The sequence below is a fragment of the Oncorhynchus kisutch genome, linkage group LG17, assembly GCF_002021735.2.
Source record: "Oncorhynchus kisutch isolate 150728-3 linkage group LG17, Okis_V2, whole genome shotgun sequence".
Taxonomy (NCBI): Eukaryota; Metazoa; Chordata; class Actinopteri; order Salmoniformes; family Salmonidae; genus Oncorhynchus; species Oncorhynchus kisutch.
The window spans coordinates 34,558,815-34,579,375 of record NC_034190.2 but is presented as its reverse complement, the minus strand read 5'-3'; the positions used below and the strand labels follow the sequence as shown (position 1 = coordinate 34,579,375).

The 20,561-nt window shown below is 44.3% G+C and overlaps 1 protein-coding gene across 4 annotated transcripts in view; it reads left to right on the top strand.

Annotated features, from left to right (window-relative positions):
- LOC109907549 (gamma-enolase-like) overlaps positions 1–20,561 on the top strand; it is a 22,743-nt gene extending 2,182 nt beyond the window's left edge. For 2 of the 4 annotated variants that reach the window (XM_020505572.2, XM_020505576.2), the window contains exons 2-13: positions 1,767–1,950; positions 8,742–8,827; positions 9,027–9,122; positions 9,230–9,288; positions 9,670–9,739; positions 9,900–10,033; positions 10,264–10,486; positions 13,421–13,618; positions 14,530–14,731; positions 16,692–16,800; positions 16,952–17,010; positions 19,895–20,561. In XM_020505572.2, the coding sequence (XP_020361161.1) occupies positions 1,767–1,950; positions 8,742–8,827; positions 9,027–9,122; positions 9,230–9,288; positions 9,670–9,739; positions 9,900–10,033; positions 10,264–10,486; positions 13,421–13,618; positions 14,530–14,731; positions 16,692–16,800; positions 16,952–17,010; positions 19,895–19,964 (1,490 nt within the window). In that variant the 3' untranslated portion in view covers positions 19,965–20,561. Of the gene's footprint in view, positions 1–1,766; positions 1,951–6,951; positions 7,152–8,741; positions 8,828–9,026; positions 9,123–9,229; positions 9,289–9,669; positions 9,740–9,899; positions 10,034–10,263; positions 10,487–13,420; positions 13,619–14,529; positions 14,732–16,469; positions 16,801–16,951; positions 17,011–19,894 lie in introns of those variants that run through there. The other 2 variants (XR_004203599.1, XM_020505577.2) reach the window with 2 other exon arrangements.

The following is a 20,561-nucleotide window of genomic DNA, read 5'->3' as shown; positions in this document are numbered from 1 at the left end:
TTGACTAGTCTCTAAAAGCACTAAATGATGACAGAAGTGAGTGCTACTGGGCGATAGTCATTTAGTTCAGTTACCTTTGCATTCTTGGGTACAGGAACAATGGTGGCCATCTTGAAGCATGTGGGGACAACAGACTGGGATAGGGAGAGATTGAATATGTCTGTAAACACACCAGCCAGCTGGTCTGCGCATGCTCTGAGGACGCGGCTAGGGATGCCATCTGGGCCGGCAGCCTTGTGAGGGTTAACACGTTTAAATGTCTTACTCATGTCGGCCACGGAGAAAGAGAGCCCACAGTCCTTGGTAGCGGGCCGCGCTGGTGGCACTGTATTATCCTCAAAGCGGGCAAAGAAGGTGTTTAGTTTGTCTGGAAGCAAGATGTCGGTGTCAATGACGTGGCTGGTTTTCCTTTTGTAGTCTGTGATTGTCTGTAGACCCTGCCACATACGTAAATAACACATTAAAAAAAGCAAAATACTGCAAAGTACTAGAAGCAAGGCAGCCCTCTCTGTCAGCGCCATCTTGAGCATGATGACCCGATTGGACATGATTCCAACCGGGTCATCTGGAGGGATCAGCCAATGAAGCTAGAAGTCCCACTCAGTTGACTACATTAAAATGGTGGAAGCCCTCAATGGCGCTGCTCTTACTAAAATAGATTTTTGGCTACTAGAGGCCTCTATCATTCTCTATGGTAACCCCCAACACTTCACCAGAGAGGAAGAGGTGAAGTGAGAGGGATAAATGGACCCAAAATCTGTCTTTTGTTGGTCTTCTCCAGCAGGTGTTTTTTTTCTTTCTCGCTCACCATGCAAGGAGTTTTTGTATTGCAGTTGACGAGAGTGTCGAATTTGATCAACAACATGTTTTTTTCCTATACCCCGCCTATTTCTACAATTTATCTTAAAGGTGCATTCGCCGTTTCCTGGTGGCTAAAATTCTAAGTTTGCCTAATTTCAGTTTGTGACAAAACAACCAATGTGTAGACAGTCATTGTACCATCTAAACCGTTCTAAAAATATCTTTTCAGTAACCAAAAATATTGTATTTCCAGCTGTTTGAAGATGACAAAATTGAATCTCAAGCACAGGAAGCATAGAAATAGTGCACATAGAACAGCTCTACCGCATCTTAAACTTGCTTTCAATGAGAATAACAGATCTATAACTCACATATCTACGTGTATTTGGTTGGTCGCACCCAAAAAGTTACATATTGCAGCTTTAGAATGTGATTTTAAACCTTACCCTAAACTTAACCACACTGCTAACCTTTTGCCTAACCCCAACCTTAAATTAAGATCATAAAGCACATTTTTGTTTTCATGAATTACTGAGATATAGCCCATTTTGGGACTTTGTGGCTGTGCTATCTAGTGGAAACCGGGTAAAGAAAATTTGTCAAAGGCTTTGATACTCTGATTGGTTAGAGACAATCCAATCTCTGATGACTTTGTTTTCTTACAACACCCTTCGTTCCCTTTCTCACCACCAACAATTTCAACGATGGCAGTCTCTGACTAAAGTATGTAGTGAACAAATTTAGTGTGAGTCATCAGGAGAATTAGCAGGGATGGGGCATGAACCTGCAGCTACAAGACAAGCCTGATACCTGTCCTGTACCTACCATAACATTCAGACCTCTTGATGCATTATAGAATAGATCTTTATTGTGCATTTTCTCAAGGGCACAATGGCAGTAGGTGGCACCTGAGGTCTAAATGCCATCTCTCTCTCTCTCTCCACTTTTTTTCTTGTCTGCCCTAGGATTCAAACCGGCAAGCCTTCGGGTACTGGCCCGACTTTCTAAGCTTGAGGCTACCCATGCCAACCCATACAGGATTGCTGACATACAGGGACGCTACATTAGGTTGGACTCTCTCAGGCAGCAATGGGAAGATGACCACAAGAGGGCACTGAAGTGTGGGAAGCTGTGTGGTAGCAGCAAAGGGTGGGTACAACAGTCTCCAGACTACACACTCTGTCCAATAGTCAATAGTCTCTAAAGTGGTGTCCTAAGCTCTCCTTGTCACCTTTCCTACAGTGCCTTCGGAAAGTATTCAGACTCCTTGTCCTTTTCCACATGTTGTTACGTTACAGCTTTATTCTAAAATTGGTCAAATAAAAAAATCCTTAGCAATCTACACACAATACCCCATTATGACGAAGTGAAAATAAGTATAGAACTTTTTTGCAAATGTATTACAAATAAAAAATATAAATACCTTATTTACAAAAGTATTAGGACCATTTGCTATGAGACTTGAAATTGAGCTCAGGTGCGTCCTGTTTCCATTGATCACCCTTGAGTTGTTTCTACAACTTGATTGGAGTCCACCTGTGGTAAATTCAATTGATTGGACATGATTTGGAAAGGCACACACCAGTCTATATAAGGTCCCACGGTTGACAGTCTATGTCAGAGCAAAAACCAAGCCATTATGTTGAAGGAATTGTCCGTAGCACCCCGAGACAGGATTGTGTCAAGACACAGATCTGGGGAAGGGCACCAAAACCTTTCTGCAGCATTGAAGGTCCCCAAGGACACAGTGGCCTCCATCGTTATTAAATGGAAAAAGTTTGAAACCACCAAGACTCTTCCTAGAGCTGTCCGCCCGGCCAAACTGAACAATCGGGGAAGAAGGGCCTCGGTCAGGGAGGTGACCAAGAACCCGATGGTCACTCTGACAGAGCTCCAGAGTTCCTCTGTGGAGATGGGAGAACCTTCCAGAAGGACAACCATCTCTACAGCACTCCAACAATCAGGCCTTTATGGTAGAGTGGCCAGATGGAAGCCACTCTTCAGTAAAAGCCACATGACAGCCCGCTTGGAGATTGCCAAAAAGCACCTACAGGACTCTGACCATGAGATACCACATTCAAACAACAAGATTCTCTGGTCTGATGAAACCAAGATTGAACTCTTTGGCCTGAATGCCAAGCGTCACATCTGGAGGAAACCTGGCACCATCCCTACGGTGAAGCATGGTGGTGGCAGCATCATGCTGTGGGGATGTTTTTTAGCTGCATGGACTTGAAAGATGAACGGAGCAAAGTACAGAGAGATCCTTGATGAAAACCAGAGCACTCAGGACCTCAGACTGGGCCGAAGATTCACCTTCCAACAGGACAACGACCCTAAGTACGCAGCCAAGACAATGCAGGAGTTGCTTCGGGACAAGTCTCTGAATGTCCTTGAGTGGCCCAGCCAGAGCCCGGACTTGAGCCTGATCGAACATCACTGGAGAGACCTGAAAATAGCTGTGCAGCAACGCTCCCCATCCAACTTGACAGAGCTTGAGAGGATCTGCAGAGAGGAATGGGAGAAACTCCCCAAATACAGGTGTGCTAAGCTTGTAGCGTCATACCCAAGAAGACTCAAGGCTGTAATTGTTGCCAAAGGTGCTTCAACAAAGTACTGAGTAAAGGGTCTGAATACTTATGCAAACGTGATATTTCAGTTTTTTATTTTTAATAAATTAGCAAAAATTTCTAAACCTGTAGTGCTTGCTTTGTCATTATGGGGTATTGTGTGTAGACAAACACACCAAGACAGTTGTGAAGCTTTCAACAAAGCCTATCCTTGTAAAGTTGTACAGCTGCACCATCGAGAGCATCCTGGTTGCATCACTGCCTGTTATGGCAACTGCTCGGCCTCCGACCGCAAGGCACTACAGAGGGTAGTGCGTACGGCCCAGTACTTCACTGGGGCCAAGCTTCCTGCCATCCAGGACCTCTATACCAGGCGGTGTCAGAGGAAGGCCCTAAAAATGGTCAAAGACTCCAGCCACCCAAGTCATAGACTGTTCTCTCTGCTACCGCACGGCAAGCGGTACCAGAGTGCCAAGTCTAGGTCCAAAAGGCTTCTTAACAGCTTCTACCCCAAGCCATAAGACTGCTGAACAGCTAAACAAATGGCTACCCAGACTATTTGTATTGCCCCTCCCCCCTTTTACACTGCTGCTACTCTCTGTTTATGACCCCCTGTTTATAGCCTCACTACTGTTATTTTACTGCTGCTCTTTAATTATTTGTTACTTTTATTTTTTACTTACCTATTTTTTTACTGAACACATATTTTTCTTAACTGCACTGTTGGTTAAGGGGCTCGTAAGTAAGCATTTCACTGTAAGGTTTACACCTGTTGTATTCGGCGCATGCGACAGATAAACTTTGATTTGATTTAGATTGATGTGGGGGAAAAAACTATTCAATCAATTCTAGAATAAGGCTGTAACGTAACAAAATGTGGAAAAAGTCAAGGGGTCTGAATACTTTCCCGAAGGCACAGTATATCGGAACTGATTTAAAAGAACTAGACAAGCGACAGCCATTGGCTCATAGACCACATCCACCATGTTGCTTTTATCAATCCAATTTCCAGATCACAACGAAGGATACAGAGACAGGAGGAGCAGGAAGCCGCTTTAGACCCCTGATATGAAGGCACAGTTCAAGGCAGAAAACAAACGAGAAGGACATAAGACATCTGGACAATGTGGAGCTAGTGTAGTGTATCTGATAAATGAGGTAGTATAGGAATTCTGCAGTCCAGACATTTTTCGATACACCTGCAAACAAATCTACCCATGCATAGGCCTACACACTGAACAGCTGTTGGCACACCCCTCTCGTCATCCAGAATCCACCTATAGAAAGTAATGTGTCTGTGAATCTCGACATGAATCTGGAAACGATAGAGGATGGTTAGAAGCTAGAGCGTTAACGCCAATGCATTACACACACACACACACACACACACACACAATGCCCTAGGAGAGGAGTCCATGCAGACTCCCCTCACTGACACACTGGCACTCTGTCCACTGGTCTCCCATACATCCCTGTGCCTCACCTGACATCTGCACCTACTCTGGCTCCCTCTCTCCTCACAAATGACAGACACACACACATACAGAACAACCCCACCCTCACATTCACACTCCCCACACAAACATTGCAATAGGAAATGAGAGGAAGGAGGATGGGACAGGAACAGCTGTGTGGACTGAAACAGAGGTTGAAGAACCAGAGGTGTGACCAGAGGGTGGAGGAAATGTTGTCAATCAACCATGATTAAAATAGCAGTTGGATAGAGACACTTTCCCCGTACAGTTCTCTCTCTTTCCGAGTGAGATGGGTGTCAAGGACATTGTTGTTGTTGTATTACAAAGATAATCCCATTTTTACTTGGCCATTAATTATAGAATTATATGTCTCTCACTCTCCTCTGTCTAGGCATACACACCCACACCACACCACACACCCACACCACACCACGTACATGCATGCACAGGAATGCACACACACACACAAATGCACATACACAGGAATGCACACACACACAAATGCACATACACACACGTGCTCCCTAGTGGCGCAGCGGTCTAAGGCTCTGCATCTCAGTGCAATAGGCATCACTACAGTCCCTGGTTCGATTCCAGGCTGTATCACATCCGGCTGGGATTGGGAGTCCCATAGGGCGACGGACAATTGGCCAAGTCTGGCCGGGGTAGGCTGCCATTGTAAATAAGAATTTGTTCTTAATAACTGACTTGGCTTGTTAAGTAAAGGTTAGATTATTTTTTTTAAAGAGTCAAAATAAATAAATGTGCACACAAACACACACACGCTGTTTCACCCACACCGCCTGTCTGTATAACCATCATGCAGTCCTAACACATTCAACTCTTCCAGTACTCAACAAATTGCCATTTTGAAGGGCATTACTTTTCATGGATAGTTTTGAGTATAGGCACATCTTAAAGCAAAATACATTTGAAATGCGTTGGTATTTCTTACGTGTAATTGTTCTCTTACAGTTTACAAAAAAATTTCAAACAGCAAGATAATAGTAGTCATTTCGATATATACAATAGAATGGGGAATACATTCAATGTTTCCAAATCCACTTTGATGCTGTAACAGTGCAACATTACCGTTCACTGTTTAGTGCCTATACAGTTAGTCATATATAAGAAGTGGTATACGCTGTAGGTGCATCATTGCTGAGCCAGTGTTTAGTATAGATGATGCAATGGTGTACAGTATATGAACGGTGCCTTGTATACCGACTACACAGCCTTTACAGCATCATGAAAGAAAGAGACAGATGAGAGGTAACGAGAGATGAGAGAGAGAGAGGTGAGAGGGAAAGAGAGATGAGATGACAGAGGGAAAGAAAGATGAGAGGGAAAGAGAGATATGGGTGAGATTAGAGCGAAAGAGAGATGAGAGCGGGAAAGAGATGAGAGAGAGCGAGAAGGGGGTAGACAGACCACTTCTTCCTTCCACTCTATCTTTTACAGCTGATTTGCAGTTCAAAAGGCAGCACCCCATCTTTTTCTCTCCAATCCACCTCTCCTCCGTCCCTCTTTCTGTCTAATGAATCAACCCTCCCCACTCTCTTCCCTCTTTCTGTCTAATGAATCAACCCTCCCCACTCTTCCCTCTTTCTGTCTAATGAATCGACCCTCCCCACTCTTTCTGTCTAATGAATCGACCCTCTCCACTCTCTTCCCTCTTTCTGTCTAATGAATCGACCCTCCCCATTCTCTTCCCTCTTTCTGTCTAATGAATCGACCCTCCCCACTCTCTTCCCTCTTTCTGTCTAATGAATCGACCCTCCCCACTCTCTTCCCTCTTTCTGTCTAATGAATCAACCCTCCCCACTCTTCCCTCTTTCTGTCTAATGAATCGACCCTCCCCACTCTTTCTGTCTAATGAATCGACCCTCTCCACTCTCTTCCCTCTTTCTGTCTAATGAATCGACCCTCCCCACTCTCTTCCCTATTTCTGTCTAATGAATCGACCCTCCCCACTCTCTTCCCTCTTTCTGTCTAATGAATCAACCCTCCCCACTCTCTTCCCTCTTTCTGTCTAATGAATCAACCCTCCCCACTCTTCCCTCTTTCTGTCTAATGAATCAACCCTCCCCACTCTCTTCCCTCTTTCACTCCTCTTTTCTCAGCGTCTTTTTGTGAGTCATCCCCTCCCCCTTCTGTCACACATTTGACCCCCACCCTCTGTTTTCCTCCTCTGCTCTCCCCCTCTCTCTTTCTCCCCCTCCCTCTCTCTGTTTCTCTCCCTCTCTCATCCGTCTCTCCAGTATTTTCTGGCTTTCCCTATTAGGCGGAAACACACAAACGGCAGGTAACGATGGAACATCCTCATTCTCTTCTCTCCCTCTTCCACTCTCTTTTCTTCATTCTCCAGGCTGTCATCCCCTGTTTTATTATTCCTGCATCTTGTATTGATTGCCTCCCAGTAGCAGAGATGTGCTGGATTGAAGTAGGTGGCGGTGATGATGATGGTGATGATGCTGCTTGCTTAGTTTTGTATGTGAGGCATTATGGTTGTGTATGCTAACTAATGTGCCAGCCCTGCCTGGCTCTGGGTTCGAGGTGTTATATTGATTCACTGTGAGTGTGTGTCAGTTTTGTATTAGAGCATTTGTGTCTGGGTTCTATGAAGTTGCCTCAGTGCATGATCTGTGTGTGTGTGTATGGAGAAAATGTGATTGTGTTTGAGCTAGAGTGTGAGAGGCAGGGAGAGGAAAGGAGAAGCTCTACACGTCTGTATGTGTGCCCGAGAGACGGTGAAGGGGAGGGAGAGAACCTTGAATGTCTGTATCAGTATGTGTACAAATGTGTGTGTATATATGTACAGTGAATGTGTGAGAGAGAGGAAGAGGGATAGTGTCAACGTCTGCAAAAGTGTGTGTGTGTGTGTGCCATGCGTTATAGACTGCTCTCCATGCACACATGCCAACACACGCAATCGGTGCCACTCCTGCGAAAATGATCCTTCTGCTTCCCTCTCTCTCTTCCTTCCCTCTCTCCTCCTCCATCCCTCCATCTCTGAATCTTCTCTCTTCCTCAGCCAAAAGGAGGGATTTAATGATTGATCTCTTTTTCTCCCCATCGCCTCACCCCTCCCTCCCTCCCCCCCTCTTATCACGCTGTCCCTGGGTATTTGTGCTGAGCGCTGCAATCTTCAGGAAGTGCGGTGTGGACATGGGTGTCCTCATGCTGCACACTGCTGGGAGGGAGGGATTATATAATTTACAGCTGCATTCATATATATGAGCCACGATAATGGATGGGGCTGATTGGCTGAAAGTGGATAGGGATTTATGCATATTGTGGCATCATATGGTACAGCATAGGGCAGGGATGGGCACTCGTCATGAGGAGTCGCGGGTCTGTGTACCCACATCCATACCAACACATAAATCCTAGCCTTTTAGCCTGTGGATTTCTGGGTAATGCTTGACATGGTGGGCGCCGACAGTCCAATCTTGACCAATGGCGGTGACGGATTCCCTGTGTCTCGTGGAGTCGTGGGCCAAGTGACTAGGAACCATGTCGTCGTTTCGCTCGAGTCACCGACCGTCCACAGATTCCACACCTGATAGCGACATAGTGTCTGAGTGAGCCATGTTTTAGCATCATGGGACTTAGAATAGATTTTAGTCTGGTCCTTTTATCGTGGTAATAGCTCCATCTGACCTCCTGGTACATGAAGCATTGTAAAATCTATTCAATTCCAACTTCACATGGGGAAACTCTTTCATAAATCATGATGGTTTACAGCAACCGTAATGTCACTCTCTGCACACTTCGTTTGCACTCCCATAATGCACTTCCTTACTGTATGTACAAATGCAATGGTAAAAATAGAGGCACTTGATCTCTCTTGCTTTCTCTCCCCCCCCCCCCCCTCCCTTTCTCTCTTTCACAGGATGTCGATTGTCAGCATCGTTGCGAGGGAGATCCTAGACTCCCGGGGAAACCCCACTGTGGAGGTGGACCTGTGCACAGAGAAAGGTGACCCCTCTCAAGACTGTCTATAAAGCGTAGTATCGCACTGTACAAAGAGCCTTAAGATTAGCCAAAAGCTACAATAAAATTCTTAAGAGCGTCGCCGTCCAAGGCCTCGTACGATTTCCCGGATCATTCCCCTCTAACGTCACTCTCTCTGTTGCCATCTCTTACACCTCCCTCCCTCTCCCTCTGTCTCTCTCAGGTCTTTTCAGGGCTGCAGTGCCCAGTGGAGCGTCCACAGGCATCTATGAGGCTCTAGAGCTGAGGGATGGAGACAAGAGCCGCTACAGGGGCAAAGGTTTGTTTGTGTGTGTGCGCACGTGCATCTAATGCTGGAGTAAACAGAATGATGTTTGTCCCTCCCTCCCCATCTTCTCTCCCATCTGCCTTCTTTCTCTGCTCTAGGTGTGCTCAAGGCAGTGGGCCACATCAATGACACTCTGGCTCCTGCTCTCATAGCATCGGTGAGTTGGGGACTGTGATTTGGACGTGTTTTGTCAGCTAGGGTGACAGTCATGTTTTCGTGTGAGTGCATATTGATTTGCAGATGAGAGAGACATTGGGCTGCGGCTGTAGAACGTAGATATAGAAATAAGCTGAACATCTTGCAACTCAATGATGTTGTACCTCTGATTCTATACAATCCAATCGGTTATATCTATGATATGTACTTTTGAGGGTTTGGCTCATAGGTGGCTGCAAATATGAGATATTTCTTGTGTGCAGATATGTCGCGGGTCATCCATCCATTTGTTGAATTAGAGAATTGGTCCCCGATGACTTACCAATATAATGAACGTTTTAATATGCTTATAAATGAGTTGTGTAAAAATGACGTCCCATAGGGTATCAGTGTTGTGGAGCAGGAGCAACTAGACAACACGATGATTGAAATGGACGGCACAGAGAACAAGTGTGAGTCTCCCGGTTCCTACCAAACAAACAGATCAGATGTGTCAAGATGTATCCCCCAATCAATTCAGGTCCACCATCAACTGAGAGAATGGGCTTTTGTCTGAACCTGGATTTTGGTAGACCTTTTTGAAATTTGTCACATTTCCTTCCTCGTCGACAGCTCAGTTTGGTGCTAATGCTATCCTGGGAGTCTCCCTGGCCATTTGCAAGGCTGGTGCAGCAGAAAAAGAGGTCCCCCTGTACCGTCACATCGCTGACCTGGCAGGAAACACAGAGCTGGTGCTGCCAGTTCCAGTAAGATACTACTTATATAACGGTTATACCAGAGAAGGTGTAGCAGAAGCATAATAACGATGATTCAACACTGAAACAGTCATTGTGTGAATGGTTTTACCATAATGGTATGTTAGATAAAAAAGAACAGATACTGTATATGAAAAATATATAGGAAATTAGAAACTGTACCAGTATCTGCTGAACATGGGTATTGGCCTAACTGCTAATTCCCCTTATCTCTTTCCCAGGCGTTCAACGTGATCAACGGAGGCTCCCACGCGGGCAACAAGCTAGCCATGCAGGAGTTCATGGTACTTCCTGTCGGGGCGGAGTCTTTCAGGGACGCGCTTCGGGTGGGCTCCGAGCTGTACCACACGCTCAGGGGGGTGATCCAGGAGAAGTACGGCCAGGACGCTACCAACGTGGGCGACGAGGGGGGGTTTGCCCCCAATATCCTGGAGAACAGTGAGGGTAAGTGCAGCAGAGTTGTAAGCGCAGTTGTCACCCTCTGTCTACAGGGATTTTATAGTTGATTTAATGGTTAAAACGTTGGATTACCCGAGCAAGACATCTCCGGTACAAATACAACCATAGGATATCCATGGCACTTTACCTCTATCTTGGGTCATGTTCATTACGTACCAAACATAAGAAAGCAGTATGGACTACTCCGTTTTAGTTTTTTCGGTTTCAAAACATTTTGCTGTGTGCCCCATTGAACACGACTCTGGTAACAATTTAACCAGGGTTTAAATGATACATGCTCTTGGGGGTAGGACTGTTGCACCGTTTAGTCACGGTAATTAGGCTTCTCCAAGCTCTAATGCTGTTGATGGTCATTAGTAGCCCACCAAACTGTCTGGTACTCAGCACTCTACTGTCCCTCTAATCACTCTGACATCAATGCAAATGCCATCGACTATCTAATCAAACACTTAATGAGAGCTCATGTTGCTCAACATTTCTATAGACTATGCAATTGCGTTAGTAATGGCCTCTATTAAAAAGAGGAGAATCCAATCAGCTAGGCCTACTATGTTTATTTCTCAACTTTCCTAATACTAAGCACCATTGCTTATCTTTACAACAGGAGTATAGCCTACCTAGATGGCATGAAAATGAATCAAGGCAAAAGCAGTCCTCCATTTGCTATTTAACTAAATTCACATATATATTATTTAGAATATGTAAAGACAAGATTATATCAATAATAGACTGATGGGTGATATTAGCCTATCACATGCGAATTACTGTGATAATTATATATTATCACTTGTGAATGATGCCCAGCGTAAGGCAAGAGACAATGCCCTTTTTTGTGCATCTTTTTAGAATCATAGTTGTACACCTCTTCTAACCTAGCCTATATGTTTTGACAAGGTTTGTATCACAACTAAAGTGGCCAAATAACTTCTTAAAATGAAGCACATTGATCTGCTTTATAAGGGGTGTAGAGCCTAACTGGCATACACATAAGCAGCACGTGAGTTTCAAGTTTGGGGAAGATAATTTTCACCATAAAAAAGCATCCTTTATAATAAAAGCATTACAAGCATAATCACATTTTGATAATGCTGTTTTCCCGCTAATGCTTATAGCCTACTGTCGTGTACACATTGCTGCGCTTATAATGTGAAGAAATAGCCAAACGTTTTTATTTTATTTAACCTTTATTTAACTAGGCAACTCAGATAAGAACAAATTCTTATTTACAATGACGGCCTATCCAGTCCAAACCAGGACGACGCTGGGCCAATTGTGCCCTGCCCTATGGGACTCCCAATCACGGCCGGATGATTTTTCTAATCATAATTAAGAGTCTCATCATGCAGTCTTACAATGTATTACAAATCAAAACGTTTGTAGAACAACTAAAGTTACATTAATAACTCTAAATTAAGCATATAGGAGTACCTATTTCTTTGTTAACCGCTCAACAAAGAATAGTCGCATTTGCGCACTCCCTCAAATCGTTTGGGGAAAATATCTTCCTCTTTTATTCAGCTTTGTTCAATTGTATTCTTCATTCCATAACATAATGCCATGGAATTCGAAGAAAATATTGGCTGCTAAATGAACTAATGTAGCCCACAGTCATTTGGCTTAGCCAGATGAGGAGCTAACATAAGGACAACTGCTATGCTATTCTGTTCTTCTGTTCTTGTCTTCATATCATGCTTTTTTAGACCTGTCTAAAATAAATAATGGGTTTATTGTGAAGGTGTAGGCTATATTACATGGATTTATTATACTTTTTAAAATGTAGATGTTCCAAAGGTCTGTATCAGTGGCTTGTAGGCTGTGTGTGGAAGCCAGGAGATGCTAAATGTGTTTATGTTAATTCACAGTCAATTACCGCGAGACCGACAGTTATTTCCTTGACAATCACCGGCTGACGAAATTCCGTGGCCACCACAGCCATAGTTGGGGGTACTGAAAATAGTGGACTGTACCAATATTAATATTTTGGTTGCCCACATTCTTGTATGGGCATTTACACCAATAGACAAATCGTTTCACCCACAATCTAGTCTTTGCTGTGATGTCTATGGGACAACAGCAGCCATAAATCTAAAATAGTGTTAGAGATAAAATCATATATCCAAGGTGGTATGCTTTAATGAGTTTCCAACCTGCCTCTGGTACAGTGTCTGCCCATCTGTATGTTTGTCACAACGTGTCCTCCTCAAGGCTTTCTTCTCTCACATTTCCCAACAGCCAAGGCAATGTGTATCAGCTGATCTTTGAACTAAGTGTGTGTGTGTGTGTGTGTGTGTGTGTGTGTGTGTGTGTGTGTGTGTGTGTGTGCGTGTGTGTGTGTACGTGTGAGTGAGCGTGTGAGTGAGTGAGTGAGCGTGTGAGTGAGTGAGCGTGTGAGTGAGTGAGCGTGTGAGTGAGTGAGCGTGTGAGTGAGTGAGCGTGTGAGTGAGCGTGTGAGTGAGTGAGCGTGTGAGTGAGTGAGCGAGCGTGTGAGTGAGCGAGCGTGTGAGCGAGCGTGTGAGTGAGCGAGCGTGTGAGTGAGCGAGCGAGATAACCCTGGGCCTTGGGGAAAAAGTGATGCCGCGATCCCTCTATTGAAGAAGTAGCTAGGTGTGACAGGAAGTCGAAACACTGGCAAGATCAAAAAGAAGTGTGAAAAGCCTAAAGGTCTGTCAGCTGTAGGCTCTTAGAATAGATTTTGCTCTGTAGTATCTCTCAAGCATCGAGAACAGAATGGTGTGTGTAGTCTTGCAACCTTTCTGACTCACTCTCGACCAACATTCTAGCCTGGATACTTGACTATTTCTGCGAGTGGTTCACAGGCTAGGTAGAGTCTACCCTTACAGCCTTCCTCTCTCGTTCTCTACCTCCGCCCAACACTTATCATCTTTCTTTCCTCCCATCTCTCCCCTCCCCTCCCCTCAGCGTTGGAGCTGATAAAGACAGCCATCGAGAAAGCGGGCTTCACGGATAAGGTGGTGATCGGGATGGATGTGGCGGCGTCCGAGTTCTACCGCGAGGGGAAGTACGACCTGGACTTCAAGTCTCCTCCGGACGCTGACAGGCACATCAGCGGAGAGGAGCTGTCAGACATCTACCAAGGCTTCGTTAACGACTACCCAGGTAGGCAAACAGTCACTTGACACCTATTGGATTCCTAATTCAATCTGACATGAATTTGATTTATTGATTCATTTTATTTGAGATACAAAAAAATACACAGAATGCATCATTTTTTAAAACTAGACAGGGATACCACAAAAAAAAGTAAATGGGGTCCCTCGACTGATTCAATGAATTTGTTTAAATTCAAATCCATTCAATTCAATTCAATTATAGAGGCAACTCTGTCAGCCGGCCGCGACTGGGAGGTCCGTGGGGTGACGCACAATTGGCCTAGCGTCGTCCGGGTTAGGCCGGTAGGGATATCCTTGTCTCATCGCGCACCAGCGATTCCTGTGGCGGACCGGGCGCAGTGCACGCTAACCAAGGTCGCCAGGTGCACAGTGTTTCCTCTGACACATTGGTGCGGCTGGCTTCCGGGTTGAATGCGCACTGTGTTAAGAAGCAGTGCGGCTTGGTTGGTTTGTGTTTCGGAGGACGCGTGACTTTCGACCTTCGTCTCTCCCGAGCCCGTACGGGAGTTGTAGCGATGAGACAAGATAGTAACTACTAATAATTGGATACTACGAAATTAGGGAGAAAAAGGGGGTGGGTGTATGGTTTATACCTGCGTATAGCCTACACTCACCAGTGTGGGCTGTGAGCAGGTATATGGACAATATACCCACTATTTATGGGAAAAAAATGTAAATTAAATTATAGAGGCAACAGGCTGATCCTACATTTACATTCAAAAGAGAAGTTCAAGGTTATATCTACCTTCACGTTGAAAGATCCCACGACACATTTCCTCTATGGCTGTCTACGACTTTGCTCCCTATAGAAAAACCTCCGTTCCAAACCACGACTGAGTACATGTCCTAACTGAGTGTGCACTCCACTAAACCCTTCTCCCCTTGTCCTCTTTGTAGTGGTGTCCATCGAGGACCCGTTTGATCAGGATGACTGGGCCGCCTGGTCCCGCCTCACGGCTTCCGTGGGCATTCAGGTTGTCGGGGACGACCTGACGGTGACCAATCCCAAGAGGATAGAGAAGGCTGCCGAGAAGCGGGCCTGCAACTGCCTACTGCTCAAAGTCAACCAGATCGGCTCTGTCACTGAAGCCATCCAGGCGTAAGTGACCCACGTCACATGACCCCACGTCACATGACCGGTCAATAAATCACTTTGATATATAGATGTCAATCAGTCAATCTCAGTCACTAGGCCAGGCTAAGTTGTCCTTGAAAAAGAGATTACCTGGGAATATATAGGAGAAACACTACGATGATCTATAACAAGGTTATGTAGTCCTTATGACGTAGGTAGGGTTCAAGTAAAGTGTGACGTCAGTCATGCACATTTATGTAGCCGTCAGTCATCAAGTCTGTCTCTTGGCCAGGTTGGGAGTCCTTGAAAAAGAGATGCCAATCTCAATGGCAGTTACCTACTTAAATAAAAGATAATTGAATTAAGAAAATAATGAGCTTTATTTTTACATTCGTATGATCATCAATCAGCCATATTGAATATAGCCAACACTTTACTTCCATCTACAGTGGGGCAAAAAAGTATTTAGTCAGCCACCAATTGTGCAAGTTCTCCCACTTAAAAAGATGAGAGAGGCCTGTAATTTTAGTCATAGGTACACTTCAACTATGACAGACAAAATGAAAAAAAAATCCAGAAAATCACATTGTAGGATTTTTAATGAATTTATTTGCAAATTATGGTGGAAAATAAGTATAATAAGTACTTTTTTGCCCCACTGTATGTACACTGAACAAAAAAATAAGTATTTGGTCACCTACAAACAAGCAAGATTTCTGGTTCTCACAGTCCTGTAACTTCTTCTTTAAGAGGCTCCTCTGTCCTCCACTCGTTACCTGTATTAATGGCACTGTTTGAACTTGTTATCAGTATAAAAGACACCTGTCCACAACCTCAAACAGTCACACTCCAAACTCCACTATGGCCAAGACCAAAGAGATGTCAAAGGACACCAGAAACAAAATTGTAGACCTGCACCAGGCTGGGAAGACTGAATCTGCAATAGGTAAGCAGCTTGGTTTGAAGAAATCAACTGTGGGAGCAATTATTAGGAAATGGACGACATACAAGACCACTGATAATCTCCTTCGATCCGAGGCTCCACGCAAGATCTCACCCCGTGGGGTCAAAATGATCACAAGAACTGTGAGCAAAAATCTCAGAACCACACGGGGGGACCTAGTGAATGACCTGCAGAGTGCTGGGACCAAAGTAACAAAGCCTACCATCAGCAGGGGCATTGAAGATGAAACGTGGCTGGGTCTTTCAGCATGACAATGATCCCAAACACACCGCCCAGGCAACGAAGGAGTGGCTTCGTAAGAAGCTTTTCAAGGTCCTGGAGTGGCCTAGCCAGTCTCCAGATCTCAACCCCATAGAAAATCTTTGGAGGGAGTTGAAAGTCCGTGTTGCCCAGCAACAGCCCCCAAACATCACTGCTCTAGAGGAGATCTGCATTGAGGAATGGGCCAAAATACCAGCAACAGTGTGTGAAAACCTTGTGAAGACTTACAGAAAACGTTTGACCTCTGTCATTGCCAACAAAGGGTATTGAGATAAACTTTTGTTATTGACCAAATACTTATTTTCCACCATAATTTGCAAATAAATTCATAAAAAATCCTACAATGTGATTTTCAGGATTTTTATTCTCATTTTGTCTGTCATAGTTGAAGTGTACCTATGATTCAAATTACAGGCCTCATCTTTTTGAGAGGGAGAACTTGCACAATTGGTGGCTGACTAAATACTTTTTTGCCCCACTGTATATACTTGTCAAATGTTACAACACTCATAGCCAACAATCATTGACATTTTACAGCTATCCATCATCTATAACTGTTGTCATCAATCTTGGCCGTAAGTACAGCCAACAGTCATTCAAAGTCGTTCAATTAAAATGTATTAATATAGCCATCATTCATACATTTACTTTAATCTCCTTTTAGTACCCTCATGCTTATTCTACTCTTACTCTCCCTCTCTTTTGTCTCCGAGCCCCCACCTTTCTCTCTCTCTCTCTCACACACACACACACTCACAGGTGTAAGCTAGCCCAGGCCAATGGCTGGGGGGTGATGGTCAGTCACCGTTCAGGAGAGACAGAGGACACTTTCATCGCTGACCTGGTGGTGGGGCTCTGCACTGGACAGGTACACACTCACTCGCTCACTCAAAAAGATATGCAGAGCATCCCATACAGAAGACCCCAACCATTATACAAATCTGACCACAACATTGTATTGCTTTCACTAAATCTGTTCTAATTATGTCTCTCTCTCTCTCTCTCTCTCTCTCTCTCAGATTAAGACAGGAGCCCCATGTAGATCTGAAAGGCTGGCCAAGTACAACCAGCTCATGAGGTCAGTGGTCAAACATGATCCTCATTAGCTATCCCTCCAAATTGTACTCAGTGGCTTCTATTGCTTCTTGTGAAAGCATACTGCACCTCAAAACCATAAATCATCATATTTCCATAATAAATACTGCATCGGAAAGGAATGATAATATACTTGTGTATGTGTATTTTTGCATGTACAGTTGAAGTCGGAAGTTTACATACACCTTAGCCAAATACATTTGAACTCGGTTTTTCACAATTCCTGACATTTAATCCTAGTAAAAATTTGCTGTCTTAGGTCAGTTAGGATCACCACTTTATTTTAAGAATGTGAAATGTCAGAATAATAGTAGAGAGAATTATTTATTTAATCTTTTATTTCTTTCATCACATTCCCAGTGGGTAAGAAGTTTACATATACAATTAGTATTTAGTATCATTGCTTTTAAATTTTCAGGTAGCTTTCCACAAGCTTCTCACAAGTTGGGTGAATTTTGGCCCATTCCTCATGACAGAGCTGGTGTAACTGAGTCAGGTTTGTAGGCCTCCTTGCTCACACATGCTTTTTAAGTTCTGCCCATAAATTGTCTATGGGATTGAGGTCAGGGCTTTGTGATGGCCACTCCAATACCTTGACTTTGTTGTCCTTAAGCCATTTTGCCACAACTTTTGGAAGTATGCTTGGGGTCAATGTCCATTTGGAAGACCCATTTGCGACCAAGCTTTAACTTCCTGACTGATGACTTTTTAAATTTAAATGTTTTATTTAACCTTTATTTAACCAGGAAGGGCTAATTGAGATTTCAAATCTCTTTTTCAAGAGCGTCCTGGCCAAGATAGGTAGCACCAAGTCATTACAAAAATGACAGACAAACAACATGAAAAACTAGTAAAAACCATAGAATGGGATCTTGAGATGTTACTTCAATATATCCACATAGTTTCCTTTCCTCATGATGCCATCTATTTTGTGAAGTGCCCCAGTCCCTCCTGCAGCAAAGCACCCCACAACATGATGCTGTCACCCCTGTGCTTCACGGTTGGGATGATGTTCTTCGCCTCCTTTTTCCTCCAAATATAACGATGGTCATTATGGGCAAACCATTCTATTTTTGTTTCATCAGACCAGAGGACATTTCTCCAAAAAGTACTTTGTCCCCATGTGCAGTTGCAAACCATAGTCTGTCTTTTTTATGGCGGTTTTAGAGCAGTGGCTTCTTCCTTGCTGAGCGGACTTTCAGGTTATGTTGATATAGGACTCGTTTTACTGTGGATACAGATACTTTTGTACCTGTTTCCTCCAGCATCTTCACAAGATCCTTTGCTGTTGTTCTGGGATTGATTTGCATTTTCTGCACCAAAGTACGTTCATCTCTAGGAGACAGAACGCATCTCCTTCCTGAGTGGTATGATGGCCTGCTTGGTCCCATGGTGTTTATATTTGCGTACTATTGTTTGTACAGATGAACATGGTACCTTCAGGCATTTGGAAATTGCTCCCAAGGATGAACCAGATGTGTGGAGGTCTACAATTTTTTGGAGATCTTGGCTGATTTCTTTAGATTTTCCTGTGATGTCAAGCAAAGAGGCACTGAGTTTGAAGGTAGACCTTGAAATACATCCATAGGTACACCTCCAATTGACTCAAATGATGTCAATTAGCCTTTCAGAAGCTTCTAAAGCCATTACATAATTTTCTGGAATTTTCCAAGCTGTTTAAAGGTACAGTCAACTTAGTGTATGTAAACTTCTGAAACACTGGAATTGTGATACAGTGAAGTGAAATAATCTGTCTGTAAACAATTGTTGGAAAAATGACTTGTCATGCATAAAGTAGATGTCCTAACCGACTTGCCAAAACTATAGTTTGTTAACAAGAAATTTGTGGAGTGGTTGAGAAACTAGTTTTAAGGACTCCAACCTAAGTGTATGTAAACTTCAGACTTCAACTGTAAGTGTAAAGGACGTCACGCTGCTTGCTTCGCGAGTACCCCTTCCTCCCGATTCGGCCCATAAACACACGTGACCGTCCTCCCTCCAGCGTCTCAAATGAGGCGGCGCAAGCAGGACAGTTCAGACTGAGGAGTAGGTTTCACACATCCCCACGTGCTACACAAGCATGCATAAACATATACCTATAGCTGGACTATGTAGAGACCAACAAGCTCCTGGTCAACAATCCCTAAAAGGAAGAATAGGATTGCCCCAAGACACTGATCTAAGGTCAGTTTCACCTTCCACCCTCAATGGTTCAAGGTTAGTACTCAGTTACAGTAAACTGAATCTAGTCCTGTATCTACATATAAGACCGTAGCCCAGAGCGTAGCCAAGAGCATATTCCCACCTATCCCATTCTAAACAAGCGTCGCCAAGCTAATTGCTGTGACGCGCATGCTAACGACACGCCGGTGTCACCCCATGTGTGAGAGCCAGTCAGAGCACGGAGAGCACCTGGGATCCGCTCAGTGTAATCCCATTGGGCTCTTAGCAGGACAGGGGAGGGAGGGCCTCTTACCCAATCACAGCACCATTAGCAGCCATTATAACACCCTGACCACTGGGTTAATGGTTCCAGTTAGGAGTTACAGATCTAGAATCAGATTGCATGACACCCTAATAACAGCTCCCATGATGATCACAGGGTTAATAGTTGCGGGTGGAGGTGTATGTAACCACAGATCTAGGATCTGATTGCCCACCCACAGCAGCATTAACAGCTACTATAACTCCCTGATCACTGGGTTTATAGCTGCAGGTAGAAGTCACCCCCTAACCTAACCACAGATCTAGGATCAGATTGCCCGGGCTTTTACCTTGAGCAAATGGATGTCAGATTCAAATTCTGTTCACATGCATTTACCTGTTTTTTTCTTTTCCCTCCTTGTCCATTCTGTTGGTCTCTTTAGGATCGAGGAGGAGTTGGGGGATCAAGCTCGCTTTGCAGGCTATAACTTCAGAAACCCCACTGCCCTGTGAGACCAGACAGACAGACACATCGCCGCCAACCAGATGCACAGTTACTTGGAGACACAAAGACAGATGGACAGATCAAGATATAAAGAGACCGACCGACACACACAAACGTGCACATAGAGACACACAAGTGTAGATATGAAGCCTGAAGGGCACCTAAGAAAGACAGGTATGAGCGTCAAAGAGAAAATGAAACACACAGCGCTGTATACAAAAAAAAGCAACACTCCGACTGATGGCTGACAAGGACACACTAACTACAGGCTGACTGAGAATAAAAAGAACACACGTTGTATTTTGCAGTTGTTTGCTCTCATTCACCCATGACGACCCAAAACGGCGCTCTCCCTCCTTCGTCCTCTTCTCCACTTTCCTTTCCCGGCTCTGCAGTCATCCCTCGTTTTTGTTGTTGTTTCTTGGTTACTTCAAAAGGCTCTCCTGGTGTTGCTATGTTTGCAGGAATTGGCCTGTTCCTCCATGCTTGTCCCCGTTTCCTCTTTCCTTTGGTTACCCTGGCAATAGAATTGCTGTGTTGAAAGACAGAACGCCTGTCATGAAAGGACATATGTGAAATAAAATGGTAATTTACAGTTTCAACCA